Below are 17,282 nucleotides of genomic sequence, written 5' to 3'. Positions count from 1 at the left end.
TGCCAGGGTTTAATGCTTATTTCCAACTCCTGATTCCAGCCAGTTTCCTGCTAATGCAGACCTTGGGAAACCGTCTTACTGGGCATCCATATGGCCGCCAGTTCGAGTCCCAGCTTCTTCACTTACAGTCCAGCTCCTGGGAAGACAGCAGAAGATGGCTCAAATCCTTGGGTCCTTGCATCCATGTGGGAGACCTGGCTCCTGGCTTCGGTCTGGCCCAGCCCTGGCCATTGTGGCCATTTTGGAGTGAACCAGCAGATGGAAGATCTCTGTTGTCTCCTCTCTGAATATCTGCCTTTCAAATAAATAAATCTTAAAAAAAAAAAAAAGTAACTGGGTACTTGCCACCCATGTGGGAGACCTGGATTGAGTTATCAGTTCCCAGCTTTGTCCTTAGCCCAGTGCCATTGCAGGCATTTGGGGAGTTGGTCAATTGATGAAGAGTTCTTTCTGTCTCTGCCTCTATATCTAGCATTAAATTTTTTTAAATTTTATTTATTTATTTATTTGACAGATAGACAGTGAGAGAGACAGAGAGAAAGGTCTTCCTTCTGCTGGTTCACTCCCCAAATGGCCGCTACGGTTGGAGCTATGCCTATCCAAAGCCAGGAGCCAGCTGTTTCCTCCTGGTCTCCCATAGTCTTAAAATTTTTGAGAGATTGAAGAGACTCCACATACCCCTAAGAATGAGGCATTAAGACAAATGTGGGTGCAGGAGAATGCTGGATACTACATGGGGCAAAAATTATCTGAGAGGCTGGCGCCAGCATCCTGGGTTCTAGTCCCAGTTTGGGTGCCAGATTCTGTCCCCGTTGCTCCTCTTCCATTCCAGCTCTCTGCTGTGGCCGAGAAGGCAGTGGAGGATGGCCCAAGTTCTTGGGCCCTGCACCCGATGGGAGACCAGGAGGAAGCACCTGGCTCCTGGCTTTGGATTGGCACAGCGCACTGGCTGTAGCAGCCATTTAGGGGGTGAACCAATGGAAAAAGGAAGACCTTTCTCTCTGTCTCTCTCTCACAGTCTAATTCTGCCTGTCCAAAAAAAAAAAAAAGAAAGATCTGAGAAAGAAAAACAGAAACCAGGTTGGCAAAAGCTAATTTCTCTAATAAATGTAAAATTTGTGAGGAAAAAACCTGGTGATCTGTGGCAGGCATTTTGTCTAGCAGTTAGGAATACTGGTTGGGATGGCTATCTCCCATTTCATATCAGAGTACCTGGGTTCAAGTCCTGGCTCCCAGCTTTCTATTAGTGCAGACTGTGGTAAGCAGCATGGTGATGGCTCAAGAGATTGGGTCCCTGCCTCCCACACGTGAGACCTGAATTGAGTTCCTGGATACTGGGTTCATCCCACCCTACTCTATCTGTGGTGGTTATTTAGGAAGTAAACCAGTAGATGGGAGATCCTTTCTCCCAAATAAAAAATAAAAACAATGATCTGGTAGAAAAAAGAACAAATAATTTGGGGAACCAATAGTTTACAGGAAAAAAAAATACTGCTGGCCTTCAAAAATGTGAAAATATATCCAACCTACTTCATTTATAACAAGAAAGATACAAATGAATACTGCACTGAAATACTCTTTTTTTTTTTTTTTAAGATTTATTTTATGTATTGAAAGAGTTACAGAGAGAGGTAGAGAAAGATGGGGGTGGGAGGGTGTCTTCCATCTGCTGGTTCACTCTCCAAATGGCTGCAACGGCTGGAGCCTGAACCATTCTGAATCCAGGAGCTTCTTCAGTTCTCCCATGCAGGTGCAGGAGCCCAAGGAGTTAGGCCATCTTCTACTGCTTTCCCAGGTCATTAACAGGGAGCTGGATTGAAGTGGAGCAGCCGGGACTTGAACCAGAACCCATATGGCATGCCGGCGCTTCAGGCCAGGGCGTTAACCAGCTGGGCCACAGCGCCAACCCCGTGGCTAATGTTTTGTCAACATAGTTATCATGCTAAATTTTTTAGGACTCACTGGGTAGGTGAGAGACTGCTTGTACAATAAAGATAAATTAATGAAAACTAAGTTGTTTTGGAGAAAAAGAAGTTGAGATTTTTACCTAAATTGAACTATATTACGTTTTATAAATATGTTTAACCAGACCTAAAGAAGGTAAACTAAGATTTTGTGAATTATCTGCAGGATATTTTATTTTATTTAAAGATTTATTTATTTTATTTAAAAGAGTTACAGAGCGAGAGGGAGAGAGCTTCCATTTGTTGGTTCACTCCCCAGACGGCTACAATAGCCAGCATTGGGCCAGGAGGAATCCAGAAGCCGGGAGCTTCATCAGAGTCTCCCATGTGGGTGGCAGGGGCCCAAGCCCTTGGATCATATTTGCCTGCTTTTCCCAGGCCACAAGCAGGGAGCTGGATTGGAAGTGGAGCAGTGAGGACATGAACAGGCACCCATATGGATTCTAGCATGGCAGCTGTACCCATTACACCACAACACTGACCCCTGGCAGGAAATTTTAAATCCAAACTTAACACCCATTTTCTTTTTTTTAAAGACTTGTTTTTTTTTTATTTGAAAGGCAGAGTTACAGAGAAGCAGAGGCAGAGAGAGAGAGGTCTTCCATCTGCTGGCTCACTCCCCAGATGGCCACAACAGCTGGAGCTGGGCCAATCCAAAGCCAGGAATCAGGAGCTTCCTCCAGGTCTCCCACACAGGTGCAGGGGCCAAGGACTTGGGCCATCTTCTATGCTTTCCCAGGCCATAGCAGAGAGCTGGATCGGAAGTGGAGCAGCTGGAACTTGAACCGGCACCCATATGGGATGCTGGCACTGCTGGCAGCGCGACTTTACCCCCTATGTCACAGTGCCAGCCCCTAAACACCCATTTTCATGAACAACATATTAACTAAGCTGTTTTCCATTGCCATCTATTGATGTATATCAAGGAATACAGGCTAATTTTTAAATCAGCCAAAGCAAATAACTAAGTAAATATTTTGTTTTAAAAAGTCTTAAGACGGGGCCAGCGCGGTGGCACAGTAGGTTAATCCTCCACCTGTAGCGCCGGCATCCCATATGGGCTCCGGTTCTAGTCCCAGCTGCTTCTCTTCCAATCCAGCTCTCTGTTATGGCCTGGGAAAGCAGTAGAAGATAGCCCAAGTCCTTGGGCCCCTGTACCCTTGTGGGTGACCGGAAGAAGCTCCTGGCTCTTGGCTTCGGATCGGCACAGCTCCGGCTGTTGCGGCCATTTGGAGAGTGAACCAACAGACAGAAGACCTTTCTCTCTGTCTCTCCCTCTCACTGTCTATAACTCTACCTTTCAGATAAATAAATAAAATCTTAAAAAAAAAAAGTCTTAAGACAGGGCCAGCGCTGTGGCCTAGTGGGTAAAGCCACTACCTGCAGTGCTGGCATCCCATATGGACACTGGTTCTAGTCCCAGCATCTTCTCTTCTGATCCAGCTCTCTGCTGTGGCCTGGAAAAACAACAGAAGATGGCCCAAGTCCTTGGGCCCCTGCACCCGCATCAGAGACCTGAAAGAAGCTCCTGGCTCCTGGCTTTAGATCAGCCTACCTCTGGCTGTTGTGGCCATTTGGGGAGTAAACCAGCAGATGGAGGACCTCTCTCTGACTCTCTGCCTCTGCCTCTCTATAACTCTCTGCCTTTCAAATAAATAAATATTTTTTTAAGTAATTTATAAAAAAGTTGTAAGACATCCTTTATAAGTAATTTTGCATCTTTTAGATATAATCTTTGTTGAAGATTTATTGATTTATTTGAAAGGCAGAGTTAGAGAGGAGAGAGACATCTTCCAAATGCTGGTTCACTCCATAAATAGCCCCAACAACTGGAACTGGGCCAATCTGTAGCCAGGAACCTGGAGCTTCTTCCTGGTCTCCCGCCTGGGTGCAGGAGCCCAGGCACTTGGGCCATCTTCCACTGCTTTTCCAGGTATATTAGTTGGGAGCTGGATTGGAAGTAGAGCAGCTGGGACTTGAACTGATGCCCTTGTAGGATGTCAGCACCAGAGGCGGTGGCTTTACCTGCTATGCTACAGTTTCCGCCCCTAAATAAAATTTTTAACTTTTCACTTGGAGTAATTATAAATTTATGAACAGATCTGAGAAATAGTAAAGAAATTTCCTATTCAAGTATCCAGTTCCCCAATGGTATCATCTTAGATAACTATATTACAGTATCACAACCAGGAAGCTGAGGTTGACACAGTCCTCCAACTTTACTGAGACTTTTCCAGTTTACATTCATTCTATGTATGAGGGGGCTTCAAAAAGTTGATGAAAATTCACATGATTTTTCTCAATTCAATTTCCCTACCAACTTTTTTTTTTTTTTAACTTTTATTTAATGAATATAAATTTCCAAAGTACGACTTATGGATTACAATGGCTTCCCCCCCATACCGTCCCTCCCACCCACAACCCTCCCCTTTCCCACTCCCTCTCCCCTTCCATTCACATCAAGATTCATTTTCGATTATCTTAATATACAGAAGATCAGCTTAGTATACATTAAGTAAGGATTTCAACAGTTTGCTCCCACACAGAAACATAAAGTGAAAAATAATAGATGATTTTTTTTAAATGATGATGAAATCATATCAGACCTATTGTCATGTTTAATCCCAGTGAGAGTCAAGTTGGGAATTGTTGTACCAAAATAAATGTCTTTTAATTCCACTTATCCACATACTTCTAAGTACCCCCGTCTGTATGAGCGTCAGTACTGGGACTTAGCTGCATGCCTTCTGAACCTATGAATCTGTATCCTTCCTTTCAGACCCATCTTACTGCCTCTTTAATCTTTTCTGTTTCTGTCAGTAGGGCCATGCCTTACCTTGATCCTAAAATACAGACTTTAAAAACAATGTATTAGAGAATATATTTGTTATTTTCTAGTTAAAAGCAAACAAAACCTCTTGGCTTTACTGTATACTCATCACCTCTGATGGTGTCCTTTGTCTTGTAGTTCTAACTGTACCTGCTGGTCAGGTTGCAGAAGAGACTGTAATTGAAGAGGAAGAGGAAGAAGAAGCAGAGAAGTTGCCAGTTACAAAGAAACCAAGGATAGAAGAGATGACACACAGTGTGGAAGAAAGAAAGGTAATATTTTAATCAGTGTTGGAGAGAGGCAAAAGGAAAGATTCAAAACGAAATCTACTAAGGCTTTAACCCTTCTTCATTCTTTTGTCTACTCTCTGGATAACCCGTGGTCAGGAATTCTTAAGTGATGGCATGATGTACTTTTATAGGAAGGCAGCGAAAGAGAGCTACTGCAGCAGCAACTCCAGGAGGCCAATCGAAGAGCCCAGGAATACCGACACCAGCTCCTGAAGAAAGAGCAGGAGGCAGAACGGTACCGTCTTAAGCTGGAGGCTATGGCTCGACAGCAGCCCAATGGAGTTGATTTCACCCTGGTCGAAGAGGTGGCTGAGGTAGATGCTGTAGTAGTCACAGAAGGGGAGGGAGAAGAAAGAGAAGCAGAAGTGACTGGGTCAGGAAAGACCACAGAGTCCCACACGGGAGCTTCCTTGGAAGCGGTTTCATCTTAACATGCAAATGCCACAACTCGCACCTGTGTTCATCTTATTACATTTTTAAAAAAGAAAATACAGAGGACAAATGTATAAAAATTAAGAACATCCTTAAGAAGAAAACAATAGCAGGGTACAATGCTTGAGCTCAGGAAGGCTCTCTATGCAACTGGAAAATTAAAGCCATATTTAGGAAACACTTCTTCGGAGGGACCAAGTGAATAAGGACCACATTCTTAGCACACGCTATTACCTTAAGTGTAGACATAAAGTCTGCTGGGTGCTGTCAGTAGACTTTTTTTTTTTTTTTAAGAACTCGCTTTCAAAAGATTTTACACTCCTAAATACATACTACCAAGAGCCTTTAATAACTATACCATCAAGTGACCTGAAAATTTGCCTTAGATTTATGATGTGTATCTGTTAGAGATTTATGATGTGTGTCTACTGGGGAAGGAGATTAAAAGGAAGTTTTGGGTGAGAGAAAAGAAATATATTCCACTTCCAAAGGAGCAGGCACTCCTAGTTATTCTCATTGAAAAGAGATTTGTGATTTTCTGAAAAATGTGTGTCTATGTGTATCCATTGCTCAGATGCCACTTTAAGACACTGAAAGAGAGTTTTTAAGAACTAGAGGAGAGGGCCAGCGCCACGGTTCACTGGGCTAATCCTCCGCCTTGCAGCGCCGGCACACCGGGTTCTAGTCCCGGTTGCCCTCTTCCAGGACAGCTCTCTGCTGTGGCCAGGGAGTGCAGTGGAGGATGGCCCAAGTGCTTGGGCCCTGCACCCCATGGGAGACCAGGATAAGCACCTGGCTCCTGCCATCGGATCAGCGCGGTGCGCCGGCTGCAGCGCTCCGGCCACAGCAGCCATTGGAGGGTGAACCAATGGTAAAGGAAGACCTTTCTCTCTGTCTCTCTCTCTCACTGTCCACTCTGCCTGTCAAAAATTAAAACAAAACAAAACAAAAAACTCCTAGAGGAGAGAACACTTGTTTATGTGGGAGAAGTGTATATAAACCCAGTCCTGCAGGCTGTGTTTTCCACAGTGCTGGAAAGTGGCCAAAACAAGGCCTGCTGGACTTTGAAACTCCGACCTTTAGATACAAACTTTGCTCTGACTGGATTTTGTAAATTCACAATCAGGAGGGTAGTCTGTTGTCAGAACAACTTGATTCCAAACATGTATTTATGTAATACCAAGCTCAGACTCTTGGATTTTATAAACCTTTGTCTCAGTGTCATTCGGGACATATGTGTGCTTTTCTGTGGAGCTGACATCCTTTTACTACTCCAGTGTTCTCTTAATGTGCAAAGGGTGACTGGGTGGGGGGCCAGAGTCGGGGATGAACACTAATGATGTTGGGTAGTTTTGTTTCTATTTGATTCAGGATGAGTAAATTGCTCCCTGTCTTTAACCTTGGGCCTCACACAGAGCTTTGTGCTGTATGGGTGCTCACTGTATGTTGACAAAGGGAATAAGAATTATCAGTGCCATAAAGTAGGGAACCAGATTCTGGCCACTTTGTCTACCTCCATCCTTTCTCTCTCACTATGCCTGCTCACTTTGCCCAGAGACTTTTGGAAAACATTTCATTAGAAAACATGGAGTGTTTTCTAAGAACGGGCATACAGATAGAGAGAGGTTGTGGAAAGGTTACATGACAGGGGCTATTGCCTTTGAAATTGGGTCCTCATCATTCTAAACGGGTTTGCTTCCTTTGTTGAAAGCTAGAAAAAGAAACCAGAGAGAAATGTGCCAAGTAAACATTTGAGTGACTGTTTAGAATATGGTTTTCTTAATTAGCAATTATGGGGAAAACATGGATTTTTAATTTGGGGAAAAAAAACTTGACAGTTAACATGCTTCTATTTACCTTGATTAGTGAAGTGATTTACTGCAGTGTTCCAGAGGTGCAGAATCATTTTGGGTTCTAAATAGACTGAAAACATAATTAATTACTGAAACAAAATTTAACAAACAGAATTGACTATTAGAAATTTATAGGCAAAAAATACCAGTTTTGGATTTAATTTTGGCTGTCGGCCACCTCAGCTAGGCTTTCTCCTCAGATCTGAGTCCTCAGCGCTTCCCAGCTGACCTGACATCCTGAGTGCTGAGAGCCCAGGTGAGGGTGAGGATGAACTCGTGTCTGCTGCCAAACCGTCTCCTTCCTGTATTCAGTGTTTTCTTTTTTGTGAGTCTCTCTGGGGACTGGTGCTGTCCGGTTGTGATATATGTGGCTGTTTTGGAGCCTTAGCCTAAGATACCATTTGTTTATGGTTGTGGTGCATATGTTGACTTTAGTTCCTTTTTTCCCTGTTACGGAAGTGGAGATTGATTGCAGAAGATACCCAGGCCCAGCCACCTCACTGTCTGGGGTAGCTACAGGTGGAGGGCAGGAATGTCCATCCACCATTCCTCTCTGAGCCTTCAGACTCCCTACCCTTTTGGAAACCTGTTTAGGTCATTCTTATTCTCTTTCTGTAAAGCAATCATTCTCTGCCCCACTGGTATCTCTAATATAGACCAAGTCACTTTTGATGATAGGTTCTCTGGTATAGGGGTCTGTTAGGGGGACACTGGAATAGGGAAGGAGAGAGGAGAAATGTCTAACAAGGGGCAGGTTGTATCCCAGGGAAGGGAACTAGGATCTAATCTGTTGTATTTGCCATGGAGAGAATGGTAGGTCAGGCTGCCTTGAAGTGGTTGGAAGTTGAATATTGAATGTATTAGTGGCAGTACCATTTTATTGCAGCTGTTTCTGAATCATTCATGGAAGTTGGAAACATATTGCTTAAATCTTCTGGGTTAGGGGATTCTAAGTGGTTTATTGGCAAGGTTGGATTATAGGAATTAAGTAACAGGTTGGTCCTTGAGCAGGAGACTTGGGGCTTTGTCTACTTTAGAGTTGCTTTAGGGATCGGCAGTGTGGCGTAGCGGGTAAAGCAGCCTGCCTGCAGTGCTGGCATCCCATATAGGCGCCGGTTCTAGTCCCAGCTGCTCCACTTCCGATCCAGCTTTCTGCTATGGCCTGGGAAAGCAGTAGAAGATGGCCCAAGTGCTTGGGCCCCTGCACCCGCATGGGAGACCCAGAAGAAGCTTCTGGCTTCAGGTTGGCGCAGCTCCAGCCATTCCGGCCATCTAGGGAGTGAACCAGTGGATGGAAGACCTCTCTCTCTCTCTCTCTCTCTCTCTCTCTGCCTGTGCCTCTCTGTGACTCTGCCTTTCAAATAAATAAATCTTAAAAAAAAAAAAAAAAAAAGTTGCTTTAGCAATATCAGTATTAATGTCAGGAATTTTAGTGCCTGTTATTTGCATTTTATTCTTAAGCCTTCCCCCCCAAAAAAAGATAAAGAATTTTTTATGCTTCTGTTCTTATTCCTAGCTTCAGGGAAATAAATTATAAATAAATAAATGTATAACATGAGCATTCCCTTCCCATCACTACCTCTCTGGGATCTCTCAATTATAATACCAGAGTTGAGGTCTCTTAATTGAAATATGGGACAACTTGATTTAGATTTTCTGTGTTTTGAACTTAGTACCTTGTTCTTTTTCTCTGTCAAATAAGCATTGGGTTATTTTTTACTTTGCATTTTTCTTCAGCCTTAACATTGCATTAGTAAAATTTTTGTGTCTGTATAGTAATGTTAGAAATCTATGGCATACGGAATTACTGTTTTTCTTTATATTGATGTAAAACAAATGAATTTATCAGAGGGCTCTGTAATTGAAGTTGAATATTGTAGGGTTGTGGCAGGTTTTATACCCCTTTGTTGGGTATACGTTAGTATCTAGGTTTGTAAATACATAGGGATTTTCAGTTTTTCTTTGCTTAGTTGAGGTTCAACTCTATAAAATACCTGGTGTAACCTGGAAATATTTTTATTGTATTGAACATGTAAAGATTGTACTCGCTGAATGGGCTGAGGAACAAAAAGCATTACTTTAGGCCTTCCCTGAACAGGCAGTAAGGAGAACCCCCAAGAATCAGGCTCTGAGAGCCGTCCTGGCTGTCAGGGGTGTGCTGAGCATATCCTGCGAAGACAGCACGGGTGCCGACAGGTTCCGAGCTGTGTCAGGGGTGCAGGTGGCGCTCCTGTGCACAGTGGGGGCTCCTCGCCTGTGGGAGCGCTTCTGACCTGCCCTTGGGCAGTGTCCTGCGCCTCTGACAGGAAGGAACCTCCAGGTCAGGGACGTCCTCTACGTCCGCTTTCCTAGCTCCCACGTCTCTTGAGAGCTCCTGTGGGAGAGCTCCCCCAGCAGTCTAGGCCTGCAGGGCCAGGGGATTTGAGGCAAATAGTGACTCTTCCTAGAAGTTTAATGTTGAATGGGAATCCGTTTTTGTTAATTTATCAGAGAATCCCTTCTTGTCCGTTCTCTACTCGTGCAGACCCACCCTGGGCAGCTACGAAAGGAGAGTGAGAATGGAATACGGGCCAAGGCTGCCTGACTGTTCTAGGCTCTTACCAAGCTCTGCTTGGGCATGAGTATGTCCCCCTTCCGAGTTAGTGCCTTGTTTCCTGCACCAGCTTATTTAACAAGAGGCCAGAGCGAGGATATGAATTAGAATTAAATAACTTTGAGCTTCTCATGCTGCCTTTTCCAAACTTTTTGTTTGTTTGTTTTAACTTCCCCTAGAACTAGCGGGTAGAGTGACATTCCTAGATTCTAGAGTTTGTTAATGATGGGAAACTGTGATTACCTATCTCCATCTCCCCTCCACCCTCCACGCCAGCAGACAGATACTTCTGCTTCTGTGACCCCATTGTTTCTATCTGCTGAGACTTCCCAGGCACTCGATTTAATTAGTAGATCATTTCAAATCTATGGGCCTTGTCCTTTCTCCTTCCACTCCCCCTTCACTACCATGTACTTTTCCTTTATTCAGACTTGGTTTGTTTCTGAGGATTAATCTAGGTCACACCCTGCATCTTGTACTTCCCAGTTGGTTTCAGCGTTTTCCACAACAGTGACGGAGCAGCTCTCTTCCCTGGCTTTGCCCCATGTGTTCTCCGTCTGCCCAGGCCGTGTGTGTGTGTGTGCGTGCGTGGATGCATGTGTGTGTCTGTACGTGTGTCTGTGTGCATGTGTCTGTGTGTGTTGCAGGAAAGGGATGCACACAGATTATTCTCACAGTGTCCTCAACTTTTCAGATTATCTGACAGCTTTATGTACAGTGTTTTTAGGAAAACTTAAATATATGTCCCTTTTTATTTAGGATAAAAATGTTTGATTCTGATTACCAAGTTTGTATGTGTGTCAGCATTTATGTGTGTATATATTATACAGATCTATATTATATTTACAGTTTTTGTACTATCATTTAAAATGAAGATGTTTCTTAATAAAATGTCAGAGTCTTACCACTTCATGGTGTCTTTGAATTTTTTTATTCATCTTCTGAGCAAAAATGTTATCTATTCTGTAATCATAAGAAAATCAAGAATAAGTTGGTTTTTTGGAGGTCAGCACTGTGGCACAGTGGGTTAAGTGGCCACCTTCGACACCAGCATCCCATATGAGTCCAAGTTCAAGTCCCAGCTGCTCTACTTCCAGTTCACCTTCCTGCTAATGCACCTGGGAAAGCAGCAGCAGATGGTCCAAGTGCTTGGGCCCCCGTACCCATGGATAGAATTCCAGGCTCCCACCTCACTCTGGCCCAGCCCCGGCAATTGCAACCATTTGGGGAGTGACCCAAAGGATGAAGATCAATCACTCTCTCTAACTCTGTCCTTCAAATAAAAGCAAACTTTTTTTTAATTAAAAAGAATGTATGTTTTTCTAAAATAATATTTATTTATTTGAAAGGTGGAGTAAGAGAGCAAGAGTTTTTGTTTTTTGTTTTTTTTTTTTTGACAGGCAGAGTGGACAGTGAGAGAGAGAGACAGAGAGAAAGGTCTTCCTTTACTGCTTGGTTCACCCTCCAATGGCCAATGCAGCCGGCGCACCGCGCTGATCCGAAGCCAGGAGCCAGGAGCTTCTCCGGGTCTCCCATAGGGTGCAGGGCCCAAGTACTTGGGCCATCCTCCACTGTACTCCCGGGCCACAGCAGAGAACTGGACTGGAAGAGGGGCAACCGGGACAGAATCCAGTGCCCCGATCGGGACTGGAACCCGGTGTGCCGGCGCCTCAGGCAGAGGATTAGCCTAGTGAGCCGCAGCGCCGGCCATGAGAGCAAGAGATCTTCCACCCACTGGTTCACTCCCCAGATGTTCACAACAGCTAGGAGCCAGGAACCAGGATCTCCTCCAGGTCTCCCACATGGGTTCCAGATTAAATAATTTTTTTAATCACTGATTTAAAAAAATATTTATTTGAAAGGCAGAGTTAGAGGGAGAGATGCAGAGATCTTGTGTCTTCTGGTTCACTCTCCATATGGCTACAGTGGCTGGGGCTGGGCCAGGCTGAAGCCGGGAGCCAGGACCTCCATCAGGTCTCTCCCACATGGGTGGCTGCGGCTCAAGCACTTGGGCCATCTCCTGCTGCTTTCCCAGGCACATTAGCAGGGAACAGGATCTGAAATGGAGCAGCCAGGACTTGAACCACTGCTCATGCCATGCTGGCATGTTGCAGACAGCAGCTTAACCTGTGCCACACCGGTCCCTGCAGAGAACTTTTGACTGGCCTGTTAAAGGTACATTTCCGGAGCCAACTCTGAGGCTCCAGGCTCCTGGCGTCAGATCAGCACAGCTACAGCCGTTGTGGCCATTTGGGGAGTGAACCAGCAGATGGAAGACCTCTCTCCCTCTCTGCCTCTCCTTCTCTTTCTGTGTGTAACTTCATCAAATAAATAAATAAATCTTGTTTTAAAAAATGTACATTTCCTTCCCTCCCCTAGAAACCACAGGAGATCAGTAGCTGAAGGAAAGGATTCTGTGCCTGTGGGAGTAAAGTCACTGAGACGCGGCGGTTAGCACATGGGCCCAGGAGGCTGCAAAGAGATTTGGTCAGCTCCCACTCCCTTCTCAGCTGCTCCTAATGAAGGTGCTTGCTGCTATGACTGTCGGGATTCAGCACACATTTGTTAAGCAAATAGGAGCAGTTGTAGCAGTCTCTATCGGTAGCCAGGGATGAACTGACCGGCTTGGCCAGCTGGATGGTTGCCCTCACCTAGTATATAGTTAGTTCCCTTAAAAGCTGCCCTGTTGGCAATAAGGATATCTTTCTAAAAAAAAAAAAAGGGGGGGGGACATAAAAGCATATAATCCATAATCCATGTCCAAAGCCGGAACCTCCAGGCAAGCTGTCCAAGTCAATCCCAGGGTACTTCAGAAAGTTCCTAGAAAATGGATTAAAGCTTATTTTGTTGCAAAATTTTTTGAAATTACTCAGTTTTTTCATAATATGCATTTTCTGCACACTTTCTGAAGACCCTCATAAATGCAGCCTTTGCTGTGCTGAGGGAAAAACAGAGGGAACTTGAAGAGCTTTGAGAAGCTAAGAACCTGTGGTGTTAGTGAATTAAGGTCCTGGCAGGGGGAGGCATTTTGGCACAGCAGGTTAATCTGCCACTTGGGACTTCTGCATCCAACACCTGAGCGCCTGGGGTCCAGCCCTGGTTCTCCTGCTTCCAATCCAGCTTCCTGCTAATGCCTCCTGGGAGCAAACACATGGTGGCCCAGGCACTTGGATCCCTGCCACTTATTGGACACCCAGATGGAGTCTGTATCTCCTGGCTGCAGACTGACCCAGCTAGCCCTGCTGTCTCAGGCACATGGGGAAGTGAACCAGTGGATGGAAGATTGTGTGTCCATGTCCCCCCCTCTCACTTTGTCACCCTGCCTTCAAATAAATAAATCTTTAAAATTCTGGTGAAGAGTGGGTGTTTGATGTAGCAATGAAGATGATGTTTGGGGGCCAGCGCTATGGCGTAGCGGGTAAGGCTGCTGCCTGCAGTGTCAGCATCCCATACAGGCGCCAGTGTGAGTCCCGGCTGCTCCACTTCTGATCCAGCTCCCTGCTAATGTGTCTGAGAAGGAACTAGAAGATGGCCCGAGTGCTTGGGCCCCTGCACCCTCATGGGAAGCCCAGAAGAAGCTCCTGGCTCCTGGATTTGGATTGGCTCAGCTTTCCGGCTGTTGTAGCCATTTAAGGAGTAAACCAGTGGATGGAAGACATCTCCCTCTCTCTCTCTCTCTGCCTCTCTGCCTTTTCCTGCTTTGGCTTCCGGTCAGCCAATAAGGAGCCCTAGTGGGAGACTGGGGGAGAGAAAAGGCTGAAATTCATGTATCGCCTTCCCAGGCTCCCTCCCTCAAGGTCGCGTCAGCCTAGTTTCATCCCTTGATTCAGTCACTCCTCTCAAGGCCATGTCTCCCTCCAGGCCCCAGTCACACCACCTCCCTTTGCCTTTTCATGCCTAAAACTGAGTAGCCTCTGTGTACTGACTGCTCTCTGCCATTCCTTTTATACACAGCCCTTCATTATTCTGAGCGTGTTACTCACTTCCTCTTGGGATGCTGTCCAGTATACCTGGGAAATGTGATCTCGTAGATGGATAGGCTTCCTGTTTTACCCTTGTTCTCGAGCCTTACTCTCATAAATGGAACCTTAAATCCTTAGGAGTCAACAGTTCTGCAGGGTCAGCTGCCGGATTAAGTAGCCAAGAGTGACTCATTCCCAAGCTTGGGGTGATGATGGCATCGGGAGACAAACCTGAGACAGTAATAGCCCAGGCCCCTAAGAAGCCAAGCTGCTGCACAGCTTTTTAAGCACTGTGACCGCGGAGCCTTCCGTGGCTCAGGTCCCCAAGGCCTTGCACAAGCTGATGGACTCCGCCTGCTGAGGCCCTGGTTTCTCCACAACCTCCCAGGACGCCTCTGAGAAATCAGCTTAGAAATCCCCAAGGACGATGAGTCTATCCTCCTGGTAGGAATTCTGGTTTTCCTCAAGATAAAGCCTGAGCTAATGTTCTGATTTGTAAAAATGACTATCAGCAGATCCCTTAAATGAGGTCATGTTTATTCCTGTTTTTGGCAGTGGTTTCTTTGTTTATTACTCGCTATTCTCTGTCAGAAAGAGGTACTCTGTGAGTATTAATTAACTGTATACTTGATAGTGGTCTTTTATTTTGGGCTAATAACAATTTTCCACAAAGCACTGAATTTAAACCTACATGTTTATATGGTGCTTTACAAATCCATGTTGGCGTATGTCCTTTCCATTCCTTACAGAATGAACTGAGGGTAGCTGAAGCCCCCAGACCAAGTAGAGTTCAAGAACTGTTGCTGACAGTGCCACACGGTTGCTTCCACCGAGTCGTCCCTCTTGGCTGGAGAAGTCAGCACACTCATCAGTACTAACAACGACCCTCCTTGGGGCAGCCGTCGTGTGGCAGCACGATACGTGGCTGCCTGGAACGCTCGCATCCCATATGGAGTGCTGTTTCTCTCCTGGCGCCTCCCTCCCGGCCAGCTGCCTGCTATCATGCCCTTTGCAAAGTGGATGATGGCCCAAGTACTTGGGTTCCTGCCACCCACGGGGGAGACCCGGATGGAGTTCTGACTCCTGGCTTTGGCCTGGTCCAGCATCAGCTGCTGAGGGCATTTGGGGAAGGAACTAGCAGATGAAGATTCTCTCTCTTCACCACTCTGCCTTTCAAATAAATAAGTAAATAATGAATATCCTCCACAACTAATCTACAAGCAAGACTTTAACCTGTAAATTGCTGTTGCCAGCAAAGACACAAATTAAATTTCCATTGTATCTACTGCTCTCCAAGGTCTGAAATTAAACATAAGTGGGGCCGGCGTTGTGGCGCAGTAGGTTAAACTCCTGGCCTGGGGCACCAGCATCTCATATGAGCGCCGGCATCCCACATGGGTGCCAGTTCTAGTCCCGGCTGCTCTTCTTCCGATCCAGCTCTCTGCTATGGCCTGGAAAAGCAGTAGAAGATGGCTCAAGTCCTTGGGCATCTGTACCCATGTGAGAGACCCGGAGGTAGCTCCTGGCTCCTGGCTTCGGATTGGCACAGCTCCAGCCGTTGCGGCCATCTGGGGAGTGAACCAGTGGATGGAAGCTCTGTCTCTACCCCTCTCTGTAACTCTTTCAAATAAATAAAATAAATCTTTAAAAAAAAGAAATTAAACATGAGGACCACTTATCCATTTTGCTTGTGACCAGCCGCCTTCAGGGCAGCTACTCTATTTGTGATACTGGGGACAAGTCTTCAGCCTTGAAATTTTTCCTTGTCCTCACTGTAGCGTGGTGTTTGAAGAGGATAATTAAGTCAGGTGACCAGAATAATCCTCCACTGCTTCCTTACTCTTGTCTGCTGTCTAGGAAACTAGCAATAGCCCCAAAACATCCTGTTCTGTTTTGTTCAGATTTATGTATTTGAGAAGCAGAGTGAGAGACCTTCCATCCACTGGGTCGCGCCCCAGATGGCCACAACAGCCAAGTCTGGGCCAGGCACTCGGTCCTCTGCTGCCTTCGCAGCCAGAACTCACACCGGCCATCAGATGTGGGATGCCCGCAGGGCCGCATGGCCATCGGAGGCTTACCCCGCTGCACCTCAATAGCCCGGCCCCACGTCGCGGTTTAAGTTAGGTACCCAATGAGAGCAAAATAGACCGAAACGACCACTCGAAACTCTATGCCCAAACTTAGTTCACTGAGAGGACAGCTGACAACCACGAGGGTCGGGTCTGGAAGTGAAGGCTACCAGGGGAAATGGGTCGCCGAGCGAAGCTGGGAAGCGTGGAGGAATCACTCTCACAGGCACCCTGCCCTCTCCTGGAGAAAGCCTCTGCACGCCAGAGTACTTGAGCCTCTCAAACTCATTTTTCAGGCTTAGGGCAGAGCTCTGCCCTGTCACGATCGCAGGGCTGGAAACAGCCTGCGGGTGCTTCGCCGAACTGTGTTCCGCGGCTTCCCAACTCGGGTAGCTGGCGGAGAAAGGGGCTGGGCCGGCCTGCAGGCGGCGCCAACGGGAGGATGGTTTAGGGTTGCAGCTGGGCGGATCTCCGACCACGCGCCCACGAAAAAACCCGATTTGCAAATCCGCAAACGCAGCCACCGCCCGCGCCAGGCCTTAAGTGCCCTTAGCGCGAGGGTGGTGGGCGGGGCAAGAGGCACTGTGCCTCCCCACCATTGGTTCCGGCAGTAATAGACAGGTATCTACCACCAGCCCCAGCCAGAGGAGAGGAGCCTCACGACAGCCGCGCGCCGCCACCTGATCCCCGGCACGGGGCTCGAGGGCGGCCGGGAGGACCCTGGAGGGGAGACTACGCATGCGTGCGAGGAAATGCGCCTTGACCACCCCCTCCCGCTCCGCGCAGGGGAACCGCTCCTGCAGAACCTCGCCTCCAGCGGGGCTGGGTCTTTGGCCGTTTTTTGCAGCCTACCCGTCAAACTTTCAGCCAAATTCTCTTTAGGGCAAGACTTCCTGATAATCTCTTACGCAGCAGCTTCGTCTTCTTACTCCAGAAATTCCCTCCCCCCCCTTCCCATCCCAGGCCGTGAAAAGCCCCTCTTACCTCCACGCAGAAACGTCCTCTGACTTCCCCAACCCCACCTGAACGCTCCCCTGGGTCTCCCGGGCCCTGGCTCATCTCCACGCACCATTTCTTCGGTTGCCTCCTTCAAGAGACCTTTCCTGATTAACCCCGGAGGGAACGACAGCCACCCCAATCCCTCGGGAGAGCGCTCAAGGCCAAGATGAGGGCCGGGGTTCAGGGGCACAGGCGCCCAGAGCCAGGGCGAGCAGACCCCGCCCCTTCCCTTCCGCACCCCTCCCTCCCCGCCGACCTCTCCCTCCCCCGCCGCGAGTGAAGGCAGGCAG

The 17,282-nt window shown here is 46.9% G+C and overlaps 1 protein-coding gene and 2 long non-coding RNA genes across 17 annotated transcripts in view; 2 read left to right on the top strand and 1 right to left on the bottom strand.

Annotated features, from left to right (window-relative positions):
* GABPB2 (GA binding protein transcription factor subunit beta 2) overlaps positions 1–10,869 on the top strand; it is a 34,823-nt gene extending 23,954 nt beyond the window's left edge. For 8 of the 14 annotated variants that reach the window (XM_008264458.5, XM_008264457.5, XM_008264456.5 and 5 more), the window contains 2 exons: positions 4,933–5,066; positions 5,216–10,869. In XM_008264458.5, the coding sequence (XP_008262680.1) occupies positions 4,933–5,066; positions 5,216–5,515 (434 nt within the window). In that variant the 3' untranslated portion in view covers positions 5,516–10,869. Of the gene's footprint in view, positions 1–39; positions 330–4,932; positions 5,067–5,215 lie in introns of those variants that run through there. The other 6 variants (XM_089299951.1, XM_008264459.5, XM_089299952.1 and 3 more) reach the window with 2 other exon arrangements.
* On the bottom strand, positions 1,579–17,276 carry LOC149125520 (uncharacterized). Of its 2 annotated transcripts, none has more exons than XR_016210619.1 (3): positions 16,978–17,226; positions 7,374–7,439; positions 1,579–1,810 (listed from the first exon to the last, which is right to left on the bottom strand). It is a non-coding gene; the product is annotated as an uncharacterized LOC149125520 (long non-coding RNA). The 2 variants fall into 2 exon arrangements; XR_016210618.1 differs by lacking the exon at positions 1,579–1,810 and adding an exon at positions 5,053–5,405 and having other exon boundaries at positions 16,978–17,276.
* Positions 14,001–15,582, top strand: LOC138850545 (uncharacterized). The gene is made up of 2 exons (XR_011390440.2): positions 14,001–14,368; positions 14,674–15,582. It is a non-coding gene; the product is annotated as an uncharacterized LOC138850545 (long non-coding RNA).
* Positions 17,277–17,282: the final 6 nt, after the last annotated feature.

Source organism: Oryctolagus cuniculus, chromosome 7, assembly GCF_051225735.1.
Source record: "Oryctolagus cuniculus isolate XC-2025 breed Fujian yellow rabbit chromosome 7, ASM5122573v1, whole genome shotgun sequence".
Lineage (NCBI taxonomy): Eukaryota > Metazoa > Chordata > Mammalia > Lagomorpha > Leporidae > Oryctolagus > Oryctolagus cuniculus.
This window is presented reverse-complemented; position numbering and strand designations above follow the sequence as displayed.